The sequence below is a fragment of the Phyllostomus discolor genome, chromosome 1, assembly GCF_004126475.2.
Source record: "Phyllostomus discolor isolate MPI-MPIP mPhyDis1 chromosome 1, mPhyDis1.pri.v3, whole genome shotgun sequence".
NCBI classification, from domain to species: Eukaryota; Metazoa; Chordata; class Mammalia; order Chiroptera; family Phyllostomidae; genus Phyllostomus; species Phyllostomus discolor.
Genome location: NC_040903.2, coordinates 168,100,360 through 168,116,031, shown reverse-complemented (window position 1 = coordinate 168,116,031; position 15,672 = coordinate 168,100,360). Strand labels below are relative to the sequence as shown.

At 46.5% G+C, this 15,672-nt stretch overlaps 1 protein-coding gene across 2 annotated transcripts in view; it reads right to left on the bottom strand.

Moving 5' to 3' along the window:
- LOC114492334 (myocardial zonula adherens protein) overlaps window positions 1–10,146 on the bottom strand; it is an 87,163-nt gene extending 77,017 nt beyond the window's left edge. Inside the window, exons 1-2 of one of the 2 annotated variants that reach the window (XM_028506568.2) lie at window positions 9,958–10,146; window positions 480–566 (exon numbers count right to left, since the gene is read on the bottom strand). In XM_028506568.2, coding sequence (XP_028362369.1) covers window positions 480–566; window positions 9,958–10,032 — 162 coding nt within the window. In that variant the 5' untranslated portion in view covers window positions 10,033–10,146. The remainder of the gene's footprint in view (window positions 1–479; window positions 567–9,957) is intronic. The other variant, XM_036034016.1, reaches the window with a different exon arrangement.
- Between the last annotated feature and the right edge of the window lie 5,526 nt (window positions 10,147–15,672).

Genomic DNA, 15,672 nt, shown 5'->3' with positions numbered 1-15,672 from the left:
CAAAAAAGTCTGCTGCCTCCTACCTGCAGCCAAGTGCCCTTGCCCTTGCCACACACACCAGAGCCTGCTGGGCGTTTCCTCTGCAGGCGAAGTGTCCACAGCGTGAACTGGGCCCCAGCTCCTGCTGCTGAGAAAGGCTCAGGCCCCACTGGCAGCTCACAATGGGCCCTTTGACTCTACCAGACTGGGCTCTTTCAGGAAAAACACGTTTGCTGCCACAGCACCTGTCACTAAAGCCAACACAGAGCCAGTGTTCACCATGCAACAAGAGCAGGGGCACAGGCCGGCAGGGCCAGCCGGTCCGGGCAGTCTGACTTCCGGGAAGACAGGAGACGGGGCGGCAAGGTCGAGAGGGCCTTCCATCAGCAGAGTTACTGACATTCAGGCTCCATGAACAGACTGGGTAGAGGACGGGAGGGTTAACATAAAAGAGTCCAATGAGTGGAACTTGTTAGAGCTTTGCCTCAGAAATGCCTTACTTGCTCTTTTCTTTCAAGCTTCTTTTCCCTTTCCTCTGAAACTGGACTCTCGGGAGGTACAGTCAGCCGCAGTCTGCAGACATTTGCCTACAAGAGACAGAGAGGAGAAGCCGGTTACGAACTCGAGTTTGGGGCAGAAAGAGCTGGGTGATCTTGTGCTTCTCAGAGCCTGTTTCCCTGCTTAGCAATGGGGGTAATCGCACAGGGCACTCTGCGGGTAAGCCAGCCTTGGTCTGGCCCTTCCCCCACATTCAACATACTGCTGCTCAAACCAAGGAAAGTACTGACTGATTTCATATTGTTACAAACATTTTTTGTAACAAATGGCTCGGGTTCCAGAACAGTGTACATATAATGATCTTATTTCATATGCATAGTCCAAAATACAGCTGGAGGGAGAGAGGCCAAATACACACAGTGGTGACTAGGGGGTGAGGGTGCTTCTACTTGACTACATACTGAATTTTACAATAAACATGTCCATCTTCAATCACAAAGTTTTTAAGTCTATACAACCATGTTCATAGCAGCATTATTCACTACAGCCAAAAGGTGGAAGCACTCTGTCCATCGATGGGTGAGGGAGAAATAAAACATAGCATGTATTGGGCTGGCCCAAAAATTTGTTTGTTTTCTTTCCATAAGATGGCTCTAGTAGCACTTTGTCCTTAACTTCACTTGAAACAATTTGGTTAGATTGTATTGTGACAGCAGTCTTATTAGTGTACATTAAAAAAAAACATCGAAATTGCTGAATTTGTATGTAACCATTTTAATGCTGAAGATGGAAGAAAATATGCAGCATTTTGGCATATTATGCTTTATTATTTCAAGAAAGGTAAAAATGCAACTGAAACACAAAAACAAAAGACTTGTGTAGTGCATGGAGAAGATGCTGTGACTGATCGAATGTGTCAAAAGTGGTTTGTGAAGTTTCGTGCTGGAGATTTCTTACTGGACAATACTCCACGGTTGGCTAGAAGTTGATGGCGATTAAATTGAGACATTAATTGAGAACGATCAACATTATACCACATAAGATATAGCCAACATACTCGAAATATCCAAATCAATAAAGTTATTGGTGAAAATGAAAAATGTGTCCTTTATTTTATGGAAAAACCAAATGGATATCTGTCCAACCCAATACATAGAATGGAATATTATACCTTAAAAAGGAATAAAATTCTGGCACATGCTACAACATGGATGAACTTTGAGGACATTACGCTAAGTGAACTAAGTCAATACTACAAATTTACAGAAAGAGAGTAGAATGATGATTGCCAGGAGCTGAAGAGAGAGGATTGAGCAGTTATTACGTAATGGGTATGAAGTTTCAGTTTGAGAGGATGAAAAATTCTGGAGATAGATGGTGGTGATGTTTGCACAACTATGAGAATATACTTAATGCCGCATGATGTCTATTTCACCCTAATGTCACAGCCTGGTCTTGCTGTGACATTTTCCAGGGAAAAGTGATCCTGCCATTAAAAAAAAGCGGGGGGCTCCATCAGCACCCAGAGTACCCAGCTTGCGCTGCATGGGCTCGATTTATAGGAGTGCTGCTTGCCCCACCACAGGTGGATTTGTGTCTCCCTAAAATTCATACAGGACAGTCCTAACCCCCAGTTCTTCAGAATGTGCCCTTATTTGGAAACAGGGTCGTTAGAGATGTATTAGGTTAAAATAAGGCCATTAGGATAGGCCCTAATCCAAAATGACTGACGCCCTTATAAAATGGGGAAATTTGGAGACAGACACACATACTGGGAGAACACCATATAAACATGCCCCAGACAGAAGCCTGGAACAGACCCCTCCCTCACAGCCCTGAGGAGGAACCAATCCTACTGACACCTTGATTTTGGACTTCTAGCTCCGGAAGTTTGAGGCAATATTGCCTGCTGTTTCAGTCACCTGGTGACTGAACCAGTCACCTGGTGCTTTTTACAGCAGGCCCAGCAAACTAATACACCCCCACCTGGCTTGCAGGGTCATGGGTCTGCGCTGACCCACAGGGTGATCTCTGAGCAAAACTGCCCTGCAGCCAAGAAGCCCTGGGTAGGATGGGATTGTAAAAGACCCTTTAAGTCCAACCTGCCAGGCTATGAGGTAATGAGTGAAGAAAACAAGATGAAGTCAGTAGAGCTAAGCTGACTTAAAACGGAGTCTGTAGAGTCGAGCTGACAAAACTAGTTCAGACCAAATGGGCAAAAGCATGAGGAATGGATTTTATTTTATTTTATTTTAACTAGCCTGAGAACTTAAAACTTTTGACCTTTCCAGTTGTTCACCGATGCCTGGAGATAGATGTAGATGCAGACACAGACACAGATACACAACCTACAGACAGCCCTCTGGTTACCTGCCCGAAGAGCTTACGAAAGAACGTTCACGTGTCCATTCCACGTGCCATCCGTTGTCCAGACTACCACACATCGGGAAGATCATCACCTCAGACCAATCCAGAGGCTAAGAATGGAGGGCTGACTCTTCTCAAGAATGTACTTTGTACCACAAAAACTCTTAACTTTTCTTTCTTCTTCAGAACACTCTGGGACATTGCCTAATTGTTGTTTCCGGTTTGCAAACCCTAAGACCCTTGAATAAAACTTTGCCATTTTCAACTACAGCAAAGCCTCATGATTCATTTACACGTGGCCGGCACTATGAAGGAGCCCCACAACTAACAACGTAACTGGCAGATGGGTGCCCAGTCTGGGAGGAACGTTTTCCATGCACAGGCATTCGGGGCATGTGTTAGCACTTCCACATACACCATCACATCCCGCCAGAGCCTCCCATTCTGCTACACCTCACCTCTAACTTTCCGACAATGAGCTTATATGCTCCCTCAGAACTCTTACCTAATGGACTTAGCATTGCCCTCAGGGACTGCAGCAGAATTCCCTTTCTCTAGACGGCCCTCTGTAAGTGTCCTTTGTTACTATGAGAATACAGGAAGGAGAACGATTATTTTAACTGGAGTTGGCAGTATATGGAAAGGCTCCTGGAGATAATGTTTGAGCTGGGTATAGAAGTACAGAAGAACTTTTCAGGTCAGTGAGGTTTGGAGAATTCATTGTCAAAATAACAGACAACTACCAGGCAAGGTGTTTGTTCCAGGATGGCCAAAGGCACAGAAGCTGGCCTGATCCAAGAATGGTAAGTGGAACCAGCACCCTAAGCTACAGTGAGAGAGAAAATGGACAAATAGGCAGAGGCTGACCTCTAACAATCTACAGATGCCTTCTGCAGAGGCAAGGCCTCTAGTGGAAGACTGAGAAGCCATCCTTGGAGGAAAGGACTAACACTCAAATCTGAATTCAAGCATTTGACAGAAATTATTAAATACCTCCTGTTATGTTCCACACACTACAACATGGAAAGAATGGAAAAAAATAGAGGGAGAGATGGAGAAAGCTTTGCACCTAATTGCACTGGTAGCCCTTACAGGGCTTAACATAGGATCAACACAAAATAGGCACTTGCTCAGTAAATATCAGTAGGAGTTTCTTTTTGGGTTGAACTAAAACACAGTAAGGAGAATATACCTGAAACTCCCTAGAGAGCCTTCCACGTTCTTCAAACTAACACCCATGGGAGGGAGAGCAAGGGAGAGGCAGATAGCATTCACACCTCCACCACAAGCATTCAAACCTCCACCACAAAAAAATATACAAGCAAGCCCTTGTCTGCAACTCAGGCACCCGGGAGCTAAGCAGGCCCTCTGGGGCTTGCTTCTGACCTGCTTTGTGAGGGCACAGGGTGGTCTCCAACCTGGAGCTCCACATACCACCATGCTCTCAGCTTCAGGCACCTGGGCTCACATGAGGAAAACCATCCATCTGAAATAAAAAGGAGTGGAAAAGATGACCCCAAGAGGTGACAGGGGTTGCTAATCTGTTTACAAAGATGGATTTCCCTAAGGAATTTAGCCAAATTCACGCACATTTCTCTCAGGCCTGGTCAGTGCTTTGACTGTGGGGCCCTTGCCCAGCTCCACTGAACAAGAGAAGGTGTGGACCCTGTGGCTGTGGCCAGAAGGATGGATCCCACACTCCCTCTGCTCAGCACAAGCAAAAAATCCCTAGAAATCTGTGTGCAAGAATAGGGCTTGCCTGTTCTGGAGTAGGCCTCTTATCTCTGATGTGGCCCTGAACTTGAAGGCCTGATTATCATCAGGGTGGGGTGAACTTTTTCTGTAAGGGCCAGAGAGTAAACATTTAGGTTTCCCAGGCCAGTATGAAAAACAGGCTTAGCTCAAAGTATATAAAACAGGCTGAGGGCTGGATATGGCCCAGGGACAGTAGCTTGCTGACCCCTGATCTACATATTTGGACACTTTTTCCAGCCTCTCTTTCCTGTGTCCAAGCTGACTCCAGACAAAACACACAGCATTCAAGCCACATAGGAGGACAGTGACCCGTACACTTCTGAGCCAGTACACAATGTGCCCTGGATGCCAAGATCAAGGAGAAGCTGCAGGTAAGTGAATGTTCACAGATACCAGTATGACCTGGAGTGTTATGACCCCCGCGCCCCCCGCCAATCTACCCTCCCAATAGCCTTGCCTTCCACCTGGCCAAAGGGACCTTCCAGAACACTGTCCCAGAAGTGTCTGCATTTCCACACGAGCTGTAAGGGGAAAGCCAAGCTGGGAGGAGGAGTTCCGGCCCTTGGCTGCACATTGGAGTCACCTGGGGAGCTTCCTAAACAACATGGATATTTTTCTCTACTTTCTGAAGTTCTTTCTGAAGGTCTGGGTGGGACCTGGGCATACATATTTTCAGCTTCTCAGGATGCTATGTGTAACCAGGGTTGAGAACCACTGACTTAACCAAAGGAATGAAACTCCAACTATGCAACAGGATGAGGTAACTGGAATATTTGGAGGCCTTCCCAGAACTGTCAGACTTCTCACCTGGGCCAGCACTCCCAACCATCTGTCACCTGCTTCCTGCCCAGGTGGGCCAAAGGTGACGGGCTGGCTTTAACCCCAAGCTTCTCTTCCTGTTTTCCCCTTTGCCAATTCAATGTTAAGTGCGGCTCCTTTAGGATCCTGGTGACACTCCTCTTTTTAGGCAGCTATTACAGCAGGCCTGGGGGTTAATCATAGATGGTGCAAGCAATGACAGAGTGCACAGGCCTCTAGGGGAACATGGAAGAGGAGGCTTCAGGGCAGACTTCCTGGAGAAGATGACCCTTCATCAAAGGAGTGGTACAAAGAAGGCAAAAAGACAAGGAACAGCATGGAAAGCTTAAGGAATGGCAAGTTGTTTGGAATATCTGGAAAGAGTGTGCATGGAGGGGGGGACAGGGAAGGCAAAGATAAATCAGAGGGGCCCAGATGCTAAGCTAAGGGGGTTGTACTTTGTCCTGGCAGTGCTGAGGGGCTCTTGAAGCAGGAGTCAGGTGACTGAATTTTGCAGTTCACTCTGGCCTTAAAAAACAAGTAGGAGTGGACAATGTGATTGACATTTAGGAAGTATCACTCATTTAAAAAGGGAAAAGCAGTAAATACCACTGTGCACTCTTCAGTGTCTTGGGGAATCCTAGAATTGTTTCCGCCTGAGAGGGAGGGCCACAGGAAGCTCTAAGACCACACACATGGAATCACCGAAAGTATTTTAGATCAGAGCATTTCAACGTGTTCTCTAGTTGGTTTTCACTGGATCCACGGCTCCCTGAACCTGCTTAAACAATTTTTGAGGCTGACTGACTTGAAAGGGTTTCCCAAGTGACCAGAGCCTCCAGGTCTCAAGTTTCCTTACAAGCCCCGAGGACCCAAGGCCATTCATCCTACACCTGACACAGCAAGATGGGTGAACCAAAGCAGAGAGGCTGGGACTTTTTTTTTCTGAGATACAAATGTCAATTTTTAGTGACAGATGCTTTTTGGCTCAGCCCTGAGGATGCCAGGGATCCAAAACCATACAACCTAGCCTGTCAGGAGGGCCCTAGTGAGGGGCCGGCCTGTTTTCTGGGGGCAGCAGGGCCCCTGCCCGGGGCCCTCCCTGGTGGATGCTGCACACAACCTCCCTCTCCAGATGCTGAGGTCCCACAACACCCTGTGTCCCTTCCGCGAAGCCTGTAGGACAATACAGAAGTTACGCACACAATGTTTCTGCGAAAAGGAAAAGGAAATGAAGTAAATTCTTGTCTGACCCATTCACTGCCCAGCTAAAGAGAATTCTTTATTTTGAGCCAATCAGACAGAAATGGGACCCAGGACTGCTGCATTAATTAGCTAGGCAGTGATGACTGGCAGACCCATTCAGTATTTAACAGAAGGAAGCCTTTGCCACATAGAAAGAAATGTGGGCAAGAGTAGGCTAGAAGACAGCCCTCTCCTTGTGGCCTTGTTGACTTTTATTTTGTTTTTTACATGCCACTGAGGACCCACGATAACAGTGACATCAAGGAACAGTCCTTTATTATCAGTAGGAGATACTGCACTGGAGGAAACCCTCGGCAGGTCCCACACCACCCTAGCTGGACTGCTTAACCAAAAACATTTGGTTGCACCAAGCAACACAGGCCTTCCCCCGAAAATGCACAAGTTGGCCACACCACTGACCTTCCTTTTCAAAGGCCCATTCAGTGGGATTAATTGCATTTTCAAAATTCCTTTCAAAATTATGAAGCAATGTCAATATTTTAAGAAAGGTTTTCCCCATTCTCCAAGGTCATCTTTCTCTCTATGGTTATTCTCCAGCCAATTTATCTTCCTGCTGTTGCCATAGATAAAATTATTTTTAGAGCACAACTGGTTTGGAGGCAGATTTTTTTTTTTTAAATTTCATATCCCCTGCTGGGTGGCATCCATAAATGTCTCTCAGAGATTTGTTTTATCAGCTGACAGAAATGACTCTCCCACCTGTTGTTTGTTTGTTTCTTTCTTTTTGTCTTGGGAGGTGATTTCAGATAAGGAGGAAGTATAAATTGCAGGTGGCAGCCACTGAGTGAAGGAGAACTGGTGACAGTCCAGTCTAGCTGCACCACCCTTGGCTGCTGACTCAGAGAAGTCCCTGCTCAGTGTCAGCTGTCACTACCATTTCTGGTCAGCTCGGACACCCACACCAACACAGCCTGGTCCCCCTGCAGCCCCTAATTTGGTAAGCAATTTGGATGAAACAGAAATGCTATTTTAATGGCCAACATTATTGCTCAAGCCCATCACTTGTCCAACATTACAAAAGAAATACAGAACAATAGAGTTTACGGAAAAACTTTCAACTTCAGGAACACGTTTCATGATTACTTGTTTGGTCTACAATTTTATTTTCAAGACATCTTGCTCCTGTTTTTCAAAAAAAAGAAGTAAGTGTTTTGAGCGAAAGCAGGTCCAATATGCCACTGTTACACAGTTTTTGTCAAGAGTTCCATTTAGAAGAACAATATAGCCTCTTTTCAGTACCCCAATGTTAAGGACCCTGCAAACTCCTACTCATCCTGTAAGACTAAAGACTAAACTCAGATGTCTCCTGCAGAGGGAGGACTTCCTCAGATGCTTTGGAAGAACCTGTCTTGTAGCTTCCACCCAACTCCATTAACGCTCTGCTCCACTGGAATAGCCATCACACTGCATGGTAGTAGTCTAACAGAGTCCGCCTCCCTCCAGGGCTAGGCACTGGGTAGAGTGTACCCAACACCCAGCCTTATATCACACAGAAGGAAATCTATAAACGTTGTTTAATCAGTCAGTCAATTAATCAGAGGAACACAGCCTCCCACCACGCCCCCTCACACACACAGACAGTACTTGCAACATTTACAGATCATGAGTAGAGTGGAAAATCATAAAGAGAATCCTAGAACCTTTAGATATCTTCTCAAAACAAATACTCGTGTGCTCGGAAGAGCCCTGTGTGGTTTGATGCAGGGTCCTGACCCCTTCCCTCCAAAGTATTTAGGTTATCTTACTCAAAAGGCAGAGCCTTCTCCATAGCGTGTCCATGTGCCAGACACCAAAACACGTATAACCAAAGAAATACTGGAAAGTAATATTTGAGAAAAGACTTCAGGAAAATTATATTGTTTACTAACCAGATTTGCATCCCCCCACAGTATCACTCTAGCTGCTCCAATCAGGTCCCATCTCTGGAGGGAGACTCAGACAATGCACTTCGTGGTATCTGGTTCACACATGACTGTCCAGCCTCAGGGCTAGCTTTGCAGTGACTTTATTCTTTCTCAGTCACAACTATGTTCCAAGTGTGAAGGAGTTCCATAGAAAAAGGCAAATTTCCATCTTGGATATAGCTGGGACCATGGTTGGAAACTCACTTGGACCTCATGGAGATCTTGCTTTATGAAGCTCATGATTGAACAACCAGAATTCTGTCAATCCTAAATATTTGGTGTATGTGCTCATGCACACACACGTGTGTGTGCACACACCCCCAGTACTCATCACTTGGCCCATACCCAAAGGTAACAATATGCCTTTCTTCTAGAGCTAAACAAAGACAGAATTTAAGGCAACTGTTAGTCACTTGACTGAGGTATATAAAACGCAAATATGCATATCTACAAACTAGAACACAATTAGAGTATCAAAGGGTGCCTTACTTGGACTTAAACACCTATTTTGCTAAACCTTGGGGAAACACATTAGAGATGCCTCAACCACAGAAAAGAGGCATCAGATGTTAAGTACTGAATATCACCATGAATAGATAACTGAAAAGCTCAAACCAAGGCCCTGGCAGTGTGCTCTGAGGTGCTGATCTTGGGAGAGACACGGAATGGGAAAGATGCAAACTGCATGTGCCTAGCATGTCTTCCCCAGAATGCCTGGATATGAGAGAAGAGAAGCAAAAAAAAAAAAAGATCACAGAGAAACAGAGCACTTCCAAAGGGCAACCACCCTGAAGATAGTGCCCGAGGCCACCAGGGCTGCCTCTGCTACCACTGTGCTAATATTTAAATCAGAATAAAGACAGTTTGCATAAACCCAAGTCACATGCAGCTGGGCTCCAGCTGCTAACCCTACTTTGTCAGGTGAAGCCTACCCTGGCTAAGCCCACTCCGGTAGCAAGTAGTGTTATTTGATCACCAGTGGGAACAAGCGACCCTTTTTCTTAATCGCTGGAAGGAGGAAAGTTTGGCTGTTAAAGCCGTTCTTTAACTTTGAATCCCAAGGTAGAGATACTGCAGAAATGTCTCCCTTCCTTGTTTTGTTTTGTTTAAAACTGGTGCCAATAAACTTGTCTTGACAGCAGAGTCAGGAAGGAGAGGAAATCTCTGGGAATTCCAGAAAGTCCCCTAAACCCTTCAAAACTGGGGAGCGACTGGGGCGTCGAGAAGAAGGATCAGGGCCGAATCTGAGGCAGAGTCGAAAAGTTGAGCCCATGGTGGGGCATCAGGGCCAGGGACCGGCTTCCGTGCATCCCCATCCTCAGACCCCCTACTGCGGGGCGACTGGGACGGGGAAGCGGGACTGCAGCGGCTCCCATCCCCAGGCACTCACCCTCCTGCTGGGTGCCCCGGGAGTCCTGTTACCGCTGCCCGAGAGCAGGGTGACCGTAGATGTCGAGCGCAGCATCCCGCAGGCGCTGTTGGTGAGGATCTGAGCTGCGCGGCTCGCAGCGGAATAAGCGTGCGGGCCCGCCTGCGTGGGGGCACCGCGGGCCAGTAGCCTCTGTGGTTGCGGCGAGGAGGGCGGGGCGTGGGTGGGTGGAGCGGGAGGGGATGGGAGGGGCCGCCCCCGAGGGCGGAGCTGGGGGCGGGGCCCTACAATGCTCTCCCCGAAGGTCAGGCGGCAGTTTCTCCGGAAGGGACAGGCCGGCCAAATTTGCAAAGCGATGCGCGTCTGCCCAGGGCCCCTCCAGTGGCGGAAAGTTGCCCTGGACCCCCTGGACGCCCAAGCTGTCTGCTATCTGTGGTGTCAAGACCCACCTGTCTGTTCATCTTCCCAGGGCTCTGGCGGCCCACTCCTACCCTGGCTGCCCCAGGAGGCTCTGCCACACCCCCTGGCGGTCGAGGGGACCCTCACCCCAGGCCATTCATTCAGTATTTACTGAGAGCCCACCAAGTGTCCCTCGCAGAAGCCTACAATCAACTGTCCCCTGTCCTCATGGAGTTTGCAACCTAGTGGAGCCACAGAGATGAGAGATGTTGGTAATTTGGTTGAAGAGGAGATGCAATGCCTATGGGAGCACTCAACCTGGCCTTAGGAGTTGGCCTGTGAATGAAGAGTCCCCTAAGACCAGGTGATGACTAAGATAAGACCAGAAATACTAGTAGGAGCATGACAGACATGAAGGATTCACCACAACCGCTCCTGTTTAATATTCAGTGATTACTGTGGGTGAGGCTGGCCAGTACTCAGCAGGTATTACCTCATTTAATCCTCACAGTCAGCCTTTGAGGTAGGCACTATTATCCTGTATCCCCATTTTGCAGGTGAGGACATTGACTCACCAAGAGATTGAGTAACACAGCAGGGGCCCCAGTGGCTGGTAAATGGCAAAGCTAGGTCAGACCCCACAGTCTGACCCTTTTTAGTGGGACTTGCTTATCCACAATGCTACCCCTCTAGCAAAGGGAGGAGGAGTTTCAGGTCAAATTGGCACATGCAAAGATGGGTGGAAGGCAAGAGAAGGTATGCTATATTTCTGAGAAACTGAAAATACCCCAATGCAAGGGGCTAATGGTAGAGAAGCAACAGAAAGGAGTCTAGAGAAATCATGAAGAATTTTGATGTGTGTTTCTGGAAGGAAAGACAATCTCGCTCTACTCACCCTTCAAAGCCCAGATCAAACACTGCCTCCCCACCAAACTCTCCAGTACCCTCCTGCCCTGCACACCCACACTCGTGAACCTAGCATCTCTTTGGGACTGTATATTCTGTTCTAGAGTCGTGTGTGTGTGTGTGTGTGTGTGTGTGTGTGTCCCCTTCCCCAGTGGTGAGCTTCTGGATCATTCTGAACCCCCAGTGAGGCACCAATATGGAAGATGCTGAAGAATTGTTGCTGAACAGAAATTTGCTCTTTCTGCTGATGAGAAAGTGTGGACTTCATCATCACTGCCAAAATACCTGCATTCTAAGTGTTTTATATGCATTTTCTCAACAAATTCCCACCATCACCCAACAAAGTGAATACTGTTATCATCCCTGTTTGCAAATGAAGAAACTGAGGCCCAGGGACATCAAGTTAATTGGTGAATAGGTGGACTAGCCCTCTGGTCTTCTAAGTCCAGGTCTACTATATCCTCCCATCCACCCATTCTTGTAAAAAGAGATCATTCATGAAAGTAGCCTTTCCATTGTATTTCCACATGGCTCTTCCTCTTGGGAGAATTTCGTAAGACTAAAATCTGGGTCTGCCTTCAATAAAAAGTGGTAAAAATGTGGCTGATGAAAGCCAACATGGGTTAGAAATATCTGCATGGCTACCTCAGGAAAAAAAAGGAGGGGGTGCTAATGGTTATTGTTGTTCTGCTGTGTTGTCATGAGCAGAAAGGAAATGGGCTACTGTTAAGATGGAGTCAAAATAACATGGCATCACCCATGTTTATGTACATTATGGCAACCACCCAAGTGACCACACAGGGCAGAGTCAGCGTTTGAGAGGAAGCATGGCCCATCAGTTCATTTTTCCTCCATTTACCCACATCTTTTTCATATTGTTAATAGAAAGCTTCTCCCAGCGTGTTATGGTTCATTACAAAAGCAGACTGCACATCTGCTTGCGAGCTCCTTGTGGAAACTGGATGTTTACATATGTTCCTGCCCAGTACTCAGAAGAGTAATTGGCATGTTGTAAGTGTACAGTAAATATTCAATGAATGAAGATATACTGTTACAGAACCTTATTTGAACTCACCCATGGTCAAGCAATTCAAAAACCAAGATCTTTCTTAACCCAGCTTCTAGGGTGGATGAGGGTCTCCAAGCAGTTTATCAGCAGAAGCAGCCAAAGTCCCAGGATGGTCCCAGCCAGGGAGGTTCCCCACGCTGGCTGTCACTGAGGGCTGTGGGTGATGGGATTGGGCAAATGCCAGGCTCTGGCTTATGCCATAGCCCCTCTTTGCCAGACCAACACATAAGGAACTGCATGGGAGAAGGGAGTGGGAAGCCCCAGAAAGTGGAACAGAAGGAGAGGGGAGGAAAATAGAAAGACACGTAGGGATTAAGAAAATGGAAAGGTGAATCTAGAATGAAAAGGAAAAGTCAAAAATGAAGTCATAGTCACGGGTTTCTATGAACAGTTCTGGGAGACAATAAAAAGGAAGAATTGACTCTTTTTGAAAGAGGAATCAAAGGCTGAGCGTTTCTGCCCAGGTCAGAAGTGCTCTCTGGTCTACAGAACTAAGACTTGGAAGGGGCAGACATGAGAGGGACAGGGACAGAGCTCTGGTATGGAAGGTCACTCTGTTCCCCTTCCACATTGCCCCAGTATACTCTAGGCCCTCCCTGAGCACTGGTGACAGAAGATTGCCACTCTTTGGGCTGGAGAGCACAGGGGCTATGACAGAACTGTCTTAGCTGCCACCCCTTTGTATCCACAGTAATAGCCACATATTCCTAAGGGCTATCTGAAATCTCTCAGCTAAAGCAGAGGTCTGTAGCGAATTCTAGATATCTGTATAAACTCCATTTATTTTCTTGAACTCAGCCACTGAATTGCACCTTCTTCTCCCATCCTACTCTTAGATTTCTCTCATGTCCTTCCACCCTCTGCCTTTGGAATTGTCCATGTTGTCCCCTGCTGAGCCCTCTCCAAATTCTCATTGGCACCTTCAGCTGAGGGGCTTATGACGGACCCATTTCTCCAGCAAAGTCCTAAGGACTATCGTTATTTCCTGGCAGAAATAACCAGGAATTGAATCCCTGGACAAGGACCTGGAGGAGATGAGCTCAAGCAATGCCAGGCTTCCTGTTATTTTGTGCCCTGTTTACCCTTGCATTTCTGAGGCTTCCCTTTTCTTTCTCTTCCATTCAGCTGGTCCTGGCATATCCTCCTGTTCTGAATGTCAAATAGACACCAAACTTTACAGTAAAAAAAAAAAAAGAACACAGTTCCAACCCAAGGACAAGGGTATTGGATTACAAAGCCTCTTTGGATAAAGTAGAACAAGAAACACCCCATATTCAGAGGGTGTCTGAGAAGCAGAGAACAGGGCCTAGAGATAAGGAAAGCAGACTGAGAGGAACCCTATACCCTGGCCAAGTCACCCAGATTCACAGCATTTATAAACCTGTCTAGACACCAGGGTTTGAACCTGCTGCTGGCCCACTGTAGGGAATATAAACTCATTGAAAATAACCCTGCACTCACCAGTTAACCCATAAACAAATGAAACACTGGCAGAGTAATAATAAGCCAACTTATTGAACAAATATACACCAGGTGCCTACTGTGTGCCAGACATTGGGGGCATGGATATAAGACACGTCCCTGCTTTTTAAGAGTTCACAATCAGTTTGGGAAGACAGACATGTACTTAATAAAATAATAGCTAACACTATACAGCACTCACTTTGTGCAAAAGGCTGAAAATGCAGCAATTCATTGAATCTTACCAGCAACTCAGTGAGAAAGATGCCATTATGTCTTCTATGTTACAGATGAGTAAATCTCATCACTGGGAAGTGAAGTGACTTGACTATGGTTCCAACACTTGTAAGTGGTGAAGCTAAGTTTGAGCCCCGGGCAAGATGGCTCCAGGGTCTGTGGACTTGACTTTTCACCTCCTATACTGGGCTAGCCACAGACCTGAAGCACATCTGAAGCATCGTGGTGGACACGGGAGGAGGAATCCAAGCTGCTGCAGCCGCAGAGAACAGGAAAGGCTTCTGGGGGAGGCAGCATGGGAGCTGGCCCTGGAAAATGAGAAGGAAATGTCAGGGCGCTGGTGGTCAAGGGGGTCACAACAAACAGTGAGGTCAGAGAGTCTGGGAAATGTATGTTAGCAAGTTAGCTGGAACTTTAGGGCAGGAGGAATGGCCAGACACAAAGTGGGTGAAATAAAATTGCAAAAGGCTTTGAATAAAGTTGAGAATCGATCTGAGAGATAGCTATTGAAGGCTTGCAACCCGGACAGTGACAAGGTCAGGCAGCAGGGAGAAGATGCAGATGGAAGGCAGAGGCTGCAGGGCACGTGTGCTGACACCTGCACAATGTGGGTGTGGGGGCACTTACCCACCCCTTTGCACAATCAGAAATCTGCGTGCAAATTTTGACTCCCCTAAAACCCAACCACAAATAGCCTACTGTTAGCAGGAAGCCTTACCAATAACTAAACAGTCGGTTAACACATATTTTCTATGTTGTATGTAATATATACTGTATTCTTACAATAATATAGGCTCAAATAAAAATGTTCTTAAAATCATAATGAAAAGAAAATACATTTACAGTTGTTTTTGAAAAAAATCCATGTGTGAGTGGACCCGCACAGTTCAAACCCGTGTTCCTCAAGGGTCACGTGTATTTTGGCTTCTACAGAAATGGTATTAATACAAGATAAAGAGGCTCTGAACTAGAGCACTCTGAGGAGACAAATGCAAAAGGCAGAAAATCAAGAAAATTTAGTAATCAACCAAAAACTCAAGGATTTTTGTGAATTGTAAGCCACCCCAGTGAGCAGTTCACTAATTCATATATAGATCCTGAGGAAAAGGGAAGCAGTAAAGAAAATAGATAAAGGATCAGTGATTCCTTTCTCCGCCCTGGGCTTTGTCATGCATTGAGCACGGAGAGGCAAATCTGGACATCCTCCTAGACCAAGGCATCCTTCTGACTTTTCCAAGCAGCTAAATGGGCTTGTAGGAGAAAACTTGCCGTTGCAAAGGCGGTAATACTATGTATTTAGTTTTGCAGGAAGATATCCTGGTGACTATCTTGAAAAGGAAGTAGACTCCACCCATTGTCAAAGAAAATAAATAACCACGGAAGGGAAGGAGTAAGTCAGATGAGAAATGTTAAAGGAATTAGGGGCCTTCCTGAGCAGTATGGTACAAAAACACACCTCCTTTTGGCACCCATGTGCTTCCTTGAGTAATTTAGGAGCTTCCTTCTGGAAGATACTGATTGGTGACTGGTCAGTAAATCCCATTTGGACCAATTAAAATATAAGTAATACATATGAGATGGGACCCCCCTCCCCATGGAATTATCTTCTGACGGGTGAGCCCCTGTAGTACAGGCTTTTCCCGCTAGGTGAGTGTTCTAGGAAC